Source organism: Triticum aestivum, chromosome 7A, assembly GCF_018294505.1.
Source record: "Triticum aestivum cultivar Chinese Spring chromosome 7A, IWGSC CS RefSeq v2.1, whole genome shotgun sequence".
In the NCBI taxonomy this organism is placed as follows: domain Eukaryota; kingdom Viridiplantae; phylum Streptophyta; class Magnoliopsida; order Poales; family Poaceae; genus Triticum; species Triticum aestivum.
Genome location: NC_057812.1, coordinates 88,360,243 through 88,372,685, shown reverse-complemented (window position 1 = coordinate 88,372,685; position 12,443 = coordinate 88,360,243). Strand labels below are relative to the sequence as shown.

General features: G+C 47.1%; 1 protein-coding gene across 1 annotated transcript; it reads left to right on the top strand.

The window, feature by feature from the left end:
- Nucleotides 1-7,747: 7,747 nt before the first annotated feature.
- On the top strand, nt 7,748-8,645 carry LOC123151479 (36.4 kDa proline-rich protein; the record flags this gene model as incomplete). The annotated part of the gene is given in 1 exon segment (XM_044571178.1): nt 7,748-8,645. A coding segment is annotated over 1 exon segment (663 nt), but the record flags the coding sequence as incomplete, so codon positions are not given.
- Nucleotides 8,646-12,443: the final 3,798 nt, after the last annotated feature.

The window sequence follows — 12,443 nt, the reverse complement described above, 5'->3', positions numbered from 1 at the left end:
TCTCTCTCTTACGTGGCGGCAACGGCCCATCTAGCAGAGGCTATGAGAGGTGAGTTCATTCTCTACTCATGCCCTCTTCTCCTTTGCGTCCGTTCTCTACCTCTCCAGCAATCGAGTGTGATGGCCGACCGTTGCGGAGGTTGCAGCTGGATCTCAAGGAGGGCGACGCGACTGTTGGATAACCAAGACAGTAACCATGGGTTGTTGGATAACCTCTTTTGATTACCATCAAAACATTGAACTATATGTTCTAGTGCTCTATGGAATGTTGAGCTATGAGTTGTATGTACTTGGGTTACCTATGGAGTGTTGAACTGTTATATGTCATGAAGTTCAAGTTTATTTTCTACTATTATTTTGGTATCTTGTTGGAATAGTTTTTTTTAAATTATTGGTGTACATTATATTGCCTCCGTTGGGAAATAACTGACGTGGTTTTAGCTCAAATTTTGAACTAAAACCACGTCAGTTATTTCCATACGGAGGAAGTATTTTATTGCCTTGCATTGAAAAACAATACCAAATTATGGAGGTAATCTCACCATGTCAATCAAAAAGGTCACCACAGTCCTTATCCATCACTCATCCTTCAAAGGCTCAAAGAAAACACTCCAATGGATATCCCCAACCATGTTTGTTGGGAATTTGCACACAATGACACTTGTGGTGAACTGACAAACTGCATCGAAAATAAAGTAATCTGAGGACCACATCATGTAGTAACTCAAGAATCGTTGCTTAGCACGGAAGGAAAAATATGCAGCAGCATATATGGAGGTAAAATAAGTTACTCATCACACAAGACGCTCCTCAGGCGAGTGTCTTGTGGCAGGAGTAACTTTCTGCACAGCAGCAAGTATCAACAAAGAAACACCAGATTTTTACGTGGAAAACCTACCAACTTGAGGGGGAAAATCATGGGCCGAAGCTACCCAAATCCTCTTCCACTATTATCAAATGTGGGATATAATAAGTTGGTAGAATAAGTTCTTCTCTAGATAGCACTAGAGGATCTCATACATCACAATTTGTATCTTGGATGAACACAACAAGATTTAGGCTCAAGAGCTACGAATTGAAACAATCTCACCAAAGATAGTGGAACCACAACTTGAAGGAGACAAGGTAGCTGATCTGGACCATCACAACCTTGGGGAGGAGCTCCTTTTGCTTCTTCCTTCAGTCTTTCTCTCTTCACCTTTCTCACTTGGTTTTCTCTCTTCTTCTCCCTTGAGGATGAACAGATTTTTGTCACGCTTAGTGGTGGCTGTTGGATGGAGGATAAAGCATCCCATCCTCTCATGTACAAAGTCCAAAATGACCCTAAGTCATAACCCTAATGGGTATTGGGCTTTTGCGCCTCTTTGGGCTGCCTGAAAGGCTCAAATATTCATCTCCTTATAGCCCAGATGAGAAGGATATCCCAATAATGTTTCATCCTTTGAACCAAACAAAACATGGGTTATCCTCACCCACTCACGTAAAACAAAATAGATATCCCTAGCCAATTGGTTGGGAATACTCACGATCACCCTAGCCCATCTCTCAAACCAAACGCATCCTAGGTTGGGGGCGAGTAGTGGAAAGGCTGCAAATCAGGAGATGCATGCATCTTGTCGGAGTAATGGGCCACGGGTAGCCCAACCCGAGTCCCTGAGCCTTTCAAGACATTGGGGCTGGCTGCGCCCTTCAAAGACATCAAGAAGAAGTGCCGCCTTTTGGTGGCCGGCTGTCCCGAGCGGCCAGCTGCCAGAAGGCGGCTAAGCTCTAGAAGGCGACTCCAACACGGGCCGACTTCTTGCAGGCGGCCTCCAGAGAGGCCGGCTCCTAGCAGTCGGCCCACGGCGCCCTTAGAGTCTGCACTCCCATTAAGAAGACGAGACAGGGTGAGGCTACAGTGTAGCCCATCACCCCCATATCCAGGGCCAGGCGTGGCCACAGTGCTCCGTACAGGCGGACATCTCTGCCCGTACGTGGCACTGTTGCCACTCCGTCCCTGACGTCCTTGCTGGCAGGGCAGAGCCCTGTTCCCACGACGACCTGTCGGTACGGCCTGCAGGCGGCGAGCCCTACTGGGCAGCGAGAGCCCAGAAGACGGCGGAAGCCTGACCAGTCGGACTTGAAGGAGGCCGGCTCCCAGCAGGCGGCCTGTTCCTTCCTCGAAGCCCGTGCACCATTAACCAGATGATACCCGGAGTGGCTACAGTGATCTCCCACCTGGCGGCGGGACTGTAGCCACGCTCCCCTGACCAAGCATGCGTCATTAGCATCGCGGCTACAGTAATCAGCAGCAGGCAAGACCCGCGAGCGGCGGGAGCGGCCTGTCGCCTCCGTACCAGACCAGTCGGCGGGGCCCACCAAGCGGCGGGCCCCAGCAGCAGGCGGAGAAGCCGACGACCAGAGACCCTGACAGCTGGGACTTACACCCGGCCGTATTACGATTCTACCCCTGGGGGGTAGGCCTATATAAACCCCGGACACCCATGCAAAGGGTTCCCAACCTGTTAGAACTAGACTCATACCTAGAGGAAGGAGAGAGCGGGCCTGCCTTCTTCTACCTCTAGCACACAGCTCGAGGAGCACCATTGTACTCACTAGTGCCTTAGTGATCATGCGGAGACCCCGCAGAGCAGGACTAGGAGTGTTATCTCCTAGGAGAGCCCCGAACCTGGGTAAAGTACACCGGCGTTCGTGTCTACGCCTCATCCCGCTTCCAGGCATCGGCGACGTTCTACTCGCTCCCACCATGATAAGCCATCCATTGGCATATGTCGCACCCAACCCCCGACACATCTTCTTCTAACTGGATGGCTGCTTCGATGGTGTACATGTTGATGTTTATTTTTCACATGTAAATTCCACATTAATTTTAAGTTAGACACTTGCTATTTTTATTTTATAAAGGGCACTTTTATTGACTCATAGAGGAGCATCAAGTAGATACAATGCAAAATGAGTGTCATTTAGTCTTTGTATGACTAAGATGCATACAACCAATACAAACCAACATACGAAACTAAAAAATAGAATAGACACATTGGCAAATGGTAAGGTCTAATACGACGAAAGCTAAACCTCTGTTGACAATGGTGGAGGACCTATTTATAGATTATGTTGTCATCCATGTCGGATAAAAATCTCCTTGACCACTTGCTCCAACCGCGTACGCACTACCATAAACACCAACATGTTATATGGCTTGCTTACCTTTACAAGAATTAATTAGGAGGAAAATGATGCACAAATCAGTTTGATTTCCACCGAAACACATCACGATTCAGTTTGATTCGAACAGGGTATACTTATGTTCCTGACATGATTGATTATACAATCATCTTTGCTAATTTTCATTTGCCTCAAATTTTAGTCACTTATGATTGATTACTACAAGACTATAGTTGCACTATTTGAGAGTGCACTAACTTGGGTAGAATATTACCGTGGTTTTCACTTTGTATGGGTTATATATTACTGATAATGTTTTTTCTCCCACATGTGGTTATTGTATATGGATCCACCGTTCCATGTTTCATTTTGGATGAGTATACAACATATACTGTATTTACGTCACATGCAGTGTTTCTAACATCCAACATAAAGATCCAACAAGTTCTAATTACCATATCTTGGTTGAGACGTCATATACCGTATTTTATTATCAAAGTATACTAAAAGCCGGGCTTCTTTTTGTTGGGGAACACAATATTTTAAAAAAAATCCTATGATCAAGCAAGATCTATCTAGGAGATGCATAGCAACAAGAGGGGAGAGTGTGTCTACATACCCTCGTAGACCGAAAGCGGAAGCGTTAAGTAACGCGGTTGATGTAGTCGAACGTCTTCACGATCCAACCGATCAAGTACCGAACGCACGGCACCTCCGCTATCTGCACACGTTCAGCTCGGCGACGTCCCTTGTACTCTTGATCCAGTTGAGGCCAAGGGTGAGTTGCGTCAGCATGACGGCGTGTTGACGGTGATGATGAAATTACTGTTGCAGGGCTTCGCCTAAGCACTACGACAATATGACCAAGGTGAAAAACTGTAGAGGGGGCACCGCACACGGCTAAAGATCAACTTGTGTGTCTATGGGGTGCCCCCTCCCCCGTATATAAAGGAGGGGAGGAGGAGGAGGGCCGGCCACAAGAGGCGCGCCCAAAGGGGGGATTCCTACTCCTAATAGGAGTAGGTTTCCCCTTTCCTAGTAGAAGGAAGGAGAGGAGAGGGAGAAGGAAAGAGGGGGGCGCCACCCCCTCTCTAATCCAATCCGGACCAGCCCATGGGCGGGGGGCATGCGGCCTCCCCATGTGGCCCTTCTCTCCTTTCCACTAAGGCCCATGAAGGCCCAATACTTCCCCCGGCGAATTTTCGTAACTCTCCGGTACTCCAAAAAATACCCGAACCACTCAGAATCTTTCGGATGTCCGAATATAGCCTTCCAATATATCGATCTTTATGTCTCGACCATTTCAAGACTCCTTGTCATGTCCGTGATCTCATCCGGGACTCCGAGCAAATTTCGGTCATCAAATCACATAACTCATAATACAAATCGTCATCGAACGTTAAGCGTGCGGACCCTACGGGTTCAAGAACTATGTAGACATGACCGAGACACATCTCCCTTCAATAACCAATAGTGGAACCTGTATGCTCATATTGACTCCTACATATTCTACGAAGATCTTTATCAGTCAAACCGCACGACAATATACGTTGTTCCCTTTGTCATCGGTATGTTACTTGCCCGAGATTCGATCGTCGGTATCATCATACCTAGTTCAATCTCGTTACCGGCAAGTCTCTTTACTCGTTCCGTAATGCATCATCCCGCAACTAACTCATTAGTCACGTTGCTTGCAAGGCTTATAGTGATGTGCATTAACAAGAGGGCCCAGAGATACCTCTTCGACAATCGGAGTGAAAAATCCTAATCTCGATCTATGCCAACTCAACAAACACCATCGGAGACACCTGTAGAGCATCTTTATAATCACCCAGTTATGTTGTGACGTTTGATATCACACTAAGTGTTCCTCCGATATTCGGGAGTTGCATAATCTCATAGTCATAGGAACATGTATAAGTCATGAAGAAAGCAATAGCAATAAACTAAACGATTATAGTGCTAAGCTAACGGATGGGTCTTGTCCATCACATCATTCTCTAATGATGTGATCCCGTTCATCAAATGACAACACATGTCTATGGCTAAGAAACTTAGCCATCTTTGATTAACGAGCTAGTCAAGTAGAGGCATACTAGGGACACTCTGTTTGTCTATGGATTCACACATGTACTAAGTTTCCGGTTAATACAATTCTAGCATGAATAATAAACATTTGTCATGATATAAGAAAATATAAAAAACAACTTTATTATTGCCTTTAGGGCATTTTTCCTTCAGTTTTGACGATACCATTGAAAGAAAGAGCCGGGTTCAAACGAAATATCTATTTGAGATTTATTTAACAGATATGGTTGTTACAAGTTTAAGACTGAAAATAAAAGGACCCTCTTAGCTGGCGAATGTTCACCGGGAGAGATTGAGATTTGCAAACGTTTAGAATGGTAGTTTAAGAAACTCTTACCATCACCCGACGGATCCAATGCTAGGCGTCCACCGCCTCCAGCACGTGACGCGTGTCCATGTGGACCCATTGCACCGCTACATCCTTCTTTCCTTATCTCCTTCTCAATCGGCTCTTTTTTCCAACTCTTGCAGCATGCCATGGCGGGCACCACCTCAAGCTTCTACAACTCCGTTGCTCGCACGAGCCAGCCGGCCACCGCCGCGTGCGCCGGCAGCCGGTGTTCGCCGGCGAGGTAGGCTTCCTCCGTCTTACCCTTCCAGCTCTTTTTCTCCTCTGCTCCCTCATTTCAAGTTGCTTTTCAGGCGAGGAACGACTCATTGTCGTGCTTCTGCAATAGCTGGAGTTGCGGCGCTACTGCTCTGTTGCGGTCGGCGCCGACATGCTTGACGCATGCAACATGGTAGTTGTTTCCGCAACGCAGCCGTTGTCTCAGGAATTGTTTCTGCAATCTCCAAATTTTTGCAACATGGTAGTTGTTTCTGCAACGCAGTCGTTGTTTCAGGAATTGTTTTTGCAACGCGGCCGCTGTTTCAGGAATTGTTTCTGCAACGCGATTGTTTGTTTCTGTAACTGGGTTGTTGTTTCAGGAATTAATGTGTCGGGAAGACGACGCGCGCGTGCGAGGAGTTAGATCGAACGGCTCGCGCGCGGAGATCTGACGGCTGTCGAGGCGGTGGATGTTTACTAGACATCTATCGACGGACGCGTAGCGGCTCCCCTAATTGTATGGGGTTGACCGTTTCTTCGGCAAAAGAGTCGCCATTTGATTCCCCGACGCAACTAAGACTGTCAAGAAAATGCATTCGCTTGCTACCCCTTCCCGGCTGACGTTTGCTAGATTACATTACCGAAATAAAATCCATGCACTAGTCAGTGAAAGAGAGAACTCATTGTGTGTCCGATATAGTGTAATGTGATAGAAAAAGGACACAGAGTGGGTGCGGCAATCATGGGACAAGGTTGCCATGCATAACGAGAGAATATTTCAAGTGAAAGGGGCATCAACTGACAAATGCACATTAGAAGAAAAAAATGTAAATATTTATAAATATTAATCCCTTCGTTGACATGACCCTCTAGCATATGGCCGCGCTTATTCTTCAAGTTTGTTTTTCGGTCTCTAATTAGTCGACAGAGCTCCGACGTAGAATTTTGTCGTCTCCTTAGGACGGGGAAGTTATGGTGTCTTGTTGCATGCGCGTGATGTCGAGATTTGGTGTCAGGTGCTCCAGCAACGACTACAACTATAGGGCGTTGGTCCTTAGTGTGTGTGCATGAAGACTTCCGCAGTCATCGACAATGTCAAGCCAGCTCCGACAGAAAAGCGGTGACAAGGACGCAACGGCAACGGTAGATTTTGTTCCGTGGTCTAGAGACCTTAATTTAATTTTTATTATGCTTGATGTGTTTTATATTGCTGATGAACTTTTACAACTGATATGAATCCCTTTCCCCTTGAAAAATGGCTGGACTTTGATCTTGATCTACGGTATGTTTTTTAATCGGCAATCTACTGTAAGCTTAGAAATGTGAGAGAATTTTAAGAAGAAAAGGTACTGGTTGGCTGTTGGTCTATAGGGAATCCCAAGCGAAGAGTCCAGCCATAGAGTAGAGTCAGCGAAGGCGCCAAAACCCTGACAGTTCACGGGCGCGCGAGTCGCGTCTCAAAGGACAAATCCTCAGTCAGCCTCACATTCCACTCTCATGCTCCTTCCCTCTCTCAGCTGGCGCGTCGCGCACTCGCGGCCCCGTGCCATGGCGGCATGCGCGCATCGGGCGCATGGAGTACAACTAGAGAAGCGACGCCTCTGTATGCGTGCAGTGCGCGCCCGTGACCGTGAGCCCCGCGCCGCCCGTGGCCTCTTGCGCCATCGGTCGCCAGGTGGGCTCCCGTCGAACACCTGGCGCGCGGCATGGCGCGGGCGTCTGGCATGTCCCCTCTATAAATTGAGTGGACGGGTGCGTCTCATGGCACCGCATTGGCATTGGGATCGCGCACTGTCCGGACGCCCCGGCGCCATGGCCAGCCTTGCCAGAGTGTGTTCGCTACTGCTTGTTGGCGTCGCCGTCGTCCTGCTCCTGCCCGGCACGTACGGGTGGCACGAGAGCAACTGCCCGCCGGGACATGGCGGCGGTGGTGGTGGTGGTGATCCTGGACACCACCACCCGCCCCACCACGGCAAGCCGCCCAAGCACCACCACGGCCCTCCGTCGGGCCACAAATGCCCGCCGTGCCACCCGCCGCCGACGCCGCGTCCACCGCCGACTCCACCATACGGCCCTCCTACGCCACTGCCACCGCCGTACGTGCCGCCCACGCCGAGCCCACCGCCCTACACCCCGCCGACGCCACCGTACATTCCTCCAAGTCCGCCGTACGTGCCACCAACGCCACTTCCACCGCCATACGTGCCACCATACGTCCCGCCGACGCCGCCATACACTCCGCCCTACGTCCCGCCAACTCCACCATACACGCCGTCACCGCCCTACGTGCCACCGACACCGCCCTACGTGCCGCCGCCGTCGCCGGGGCCGGGGAGGAAGACGTGCCCGATCGACGCGCTGAAGCTGAACGCGTGCGTGGACGTGCTGAGCGGGCTGGTGCACCTGGTGATCGGGCGGGAGGCGCGGAGCAAGTGCTGCCCGCTGGTGCAGGGGGTGGCGGACCTGGACGCGGCGCTGTGCCTCTGCACCACCATCCGGGCGCGGGTGCTCAACATCAACATCTACCTCCCCGTGGCGCTCCGGCTGCTCATCACCTGCGGCAAGCACCCGCCCAACGGCTTCCAGTGCCCCACCGACCTCGACGCCTAGCCTGCGTGGCCGCTCGGCTCGCCATAGCTTTACTATACTAGTGTGTGGTGTGGATGCTACAGTACTTGCTTGCTCCAGTGCTGTGCGTCCCTGCGATTTGTGTATCTCGACCGGCCGATTTTCTTCTTCCCTGTGGTGTGGAGTACGAGTGTAGCAACTCCGTGTGGTTTCCGACCAAGTGTTGTTGAATAATTAGAGTAATTAACATGTGCTATTCACTGCCCCCTGTTTTTCATTGATGCATTTGATCTTCTTCCCTCGTTTTTTTTGTTGGGCGAAAGCCTAGTTTTGCGTGTGATGCAAGGGGTATATGGGCTTGTTGGGCTTTTCGGAATATTATGGGCCGGTACGATGGCGGACCGGAGCTGCTGCTTTGCCATCCCGGCCCATGCAATGCTCTGGTGAGGCCCACTTTGGTTCACATGATTGATTTCTGCAAAACCTCAAAGAAAAAACAAATTAATTTATGCATCGACTCATCCAAAGAGAGAGATAGAGAGATTGATTTCTGCGGGATTTTGGTATAAAGTATAAACGCTGTTCCTAAAAAATACAGTACTCCGTAATGAACAACTGAGACACAACAACACCCTCAGCTTTATACCATGCAGAAAAGACACCCTCAGCTTATTGCAGTATGATTTGGGAAGAAGCCCGAGGTGCACGCTGGCTGACTGTGTGTGGATAGGGAGGGTGAGATGCAATGTGAGCTCGAATAAAAATATCCATCCATGTGGGATAGGGATACACTCCTACACGTGATCTGAGGAGTGCGGCCTTTTTATTTAGTACTTCCTCCGTTCCTAAATACTTGTCTTTATAGGCATTTCAACAAATGACTACATACGAAGTAAAATGAGTGAATCTACACTCTAAAATATGTCTACATACATCCGTATGTAGTAGTCATTTGAAATGTCTATAAAAACAAATATTTAGGAACGGAGAGAGTATAATAATAAGAAACTCAAACAAGACAAATGTACTCGTATATCTGCATGGGACGGCAAGATAAGGTAAATGCATATATTTGTGTTGTATCAAGCTCATGCTGTTTTTGAAATTACTATGACTCTTCACTGGATTGTACTCACGAACTAACACACACATATTGGCGTACATGTAAAACTAGACGTGACGCTTCCCGGTGGTTATTGCAAAACATTAGGACCCCGATAATTGTCACACGTGTAGCATGTAGTAACACCGTCCACATGTTTTTTACATTAAAATTGTCATCCAGAAAAAAGGATCTCAAAAAATTGAAACTTGCCAACCAAATAGAAAATTATCATGCTTCACAATTAAAGTTGGTAACTAAAGTTGCGATCAAAAAACGTGTGGACGAAATTGCTTCGCCACACGTGTGAGTATTATCATTTGGAAAACATTATTGCAAACGTAGAAGTAGTGCATTATTGCAAACGGGGAAAGCAGTGGTGGATGAGATTGCAGCAATCTTTACGGGCATAGGTTGCTTCATTGGTGTGCCTAGACAAGTAGTAAAACGTACTCCCTCCGTCCAATGAAGAGTGTACATCTAAAAATTTTAGGATAAATTATGGACTTGAATAAAAAATGCATTGGAAAGGTGCAAGCCACCATCTATCTCCTTTTTAATTACTCAACCCCCTATGAGCCAAGTGCATGTAGAAATTAAAAAGATTATGTGTAGATTGCTATTGGTCTTGATTACAGTGTGATGAGAGAGAAGTATTTTTTCTCTACTTTAAAGTGCATTAGGAAGATAGAAGTATATTTTTTTGTGGACAAAATTTGAAGCTAGATGTCACCGGACGGAGGGAGTTCTATGGCGTCCTTGATATCTTTGAGGTCTCATTTGTTGAGGCCATTACCACCTTTGATTCTCATAGTACTCCCTCTCTTTCTTAGTTTACAAAGCGTGCGCGTACCCTAGGTTGTCAATTTGATCAATCTAATACAAGTCATATATTACAAAAAATATATCAATATAAACTTCAGATGTTCTATTTTTAAACGGTATAATTTTCATGTTATATAGTTTATATTAGGATGATAAAATTGACAACCTAGATATATGCGCAGGATTTGTAAACTGAAACGGAGGAAGTATTATCATAGAATGACCACAAGGATCCGCTGGTCGGTTATGCATAAGGAACCAAAGGGCGTTACTACGTGTGTAACAAATAGATTTTGATTAGGTTGTAAAACTGACGTGGATTCATACGCCATGTTGATGCATGATTTATCTTTCTGAGCTCCCCACGCCCCGCAAAGTACTCGGATACATAGGGGGAAGGGGACCTTGTTTTTGTCACTCTAGTTTCTGCCCATTTTATTTATGCCACTTTAGTTTTTTCATATTTCACTTTTGTCACTCTTGGCAATTGTGCATTGTCAAAAGCTAAGAGTGTCCCAAGTGAAATGAAATAGTTTTGCTTTTGCAACAAATAGCATTTGTGATACATTGTCAAAAGCCTAGAATGACAAAAATGAGATGTTAAATTCTAGAGTGGTATAAATAAAGTAGGCAAAAACTAGAGTGGTATAAACAAAGTGGGCAAAAACAAAGTTTTTTTTCCTTTTTTTGAGCTAGTACCAGGTGCAAAGGCACTCCTCAAAACAGGCTCACGCCCCACTTTACAGATAAAGCACCGACCAAAATACACGGCCGAAAGATACATAGTGGAGAGGTGGTCCTCTTACAAAGCAGATTTTGAGATCTCGGTACGATGCAGACCTACGATACCGAAGAAGAACAAGGGGAGATCAGAGTACAACGCCATGCCTTAGCACACCTAGGCTCCACGACGGCGCCCTCAAGAGGGAGAACGGCGCATAGCGTCGCCACTGCCGAGTCCGGAGTGGACAAGGGTCTTCACCCAGAGCCCGGACACAGAGAGGAGAACAAGGACAACATCTTCAAGAAGATAGTGGTGCCCGCAGGCTTCGCCGTCATCGGTGCCAAAGCACGGAGCTTTCGCTCGGCAACTCACCCGTATCCCACGGTAAACCCAGGACAGACGCGACGAGCTTCGACTCCCAGATCCGGACCCGGGCACCGCTAACAAGGACACAGATCAATGAAATCAACGTCTGTCCCTAATGTGCCTGACCTCTTTGGATTGGAAAAGAGTCCATAGCCTCATCATGAGCATGTCTAGTTTTCTTATGTTAAATAAATGCCATAAGTCCGAGTAGTTGAATCCATCTTCTCTAGAATCACGATAAAAAGTGAAAACCAACAGGCACCAGGACCAAAAAGTTGTGCCGGTTTCCCTTCGCTGTATTTGAATCATGCACCCTTTATGCAGAGCTAGCCCTCCCTCTCAAGGGCCGAAAGGCCCTGCATGTCGAGCATGGGCTCACCTCTAGTGTACACTCTATGTCCTGTAATGTAAGATATTCTTTGAAACTAGTAGGAAGTACCTTGCATGACATCATATCTGTAAAAGCATGGTAAGCATGCTTGGCATGCCTTCGGCTCGCTCCAGTGCATGTAGTCATCGCAAAGTGGCCTACGGACCTGGTTGTAATTTTTACTTCTGATGTTCTTTGTACTACCTTGACAGTTGATGAATAGATCGGAAATTTTCTCGCAAAAAAAAACGATAGCAAAAATCCTCTGTGCAGATGGGCCGGTTGTTGAAGAAATCAAGGGCATGCTCAAATCTTGTGATGACCACAAGATCAAATGGGTGAGGACCGAGGAGATCAGCAAATGGAAGCAATGAACTCTAAGGTTTGTTTGATATTCCATCGGACTGTATTCAGCATGTCGTCGCATTGACAATTCCCGATGCCTTTTGAAAAATAGGACGGTTTTACCCCTAAGAAAAGGGAGCAAGAGAGGAGGGCGCCAATGGGCAGGGGTGAATGACAGACATTCTGGTACGAAGATATGAGGAACAAGTAACCTCTTCATCTCAAAAAAGATAAATAAATACATTTAGCTAATCGCATTCGTATTAATGGTATACTTCAATAACCTTTATATGCAAATAGCTGGAATCAACCGAAAAAAATAAGCTATCATTTTTGGCAACTA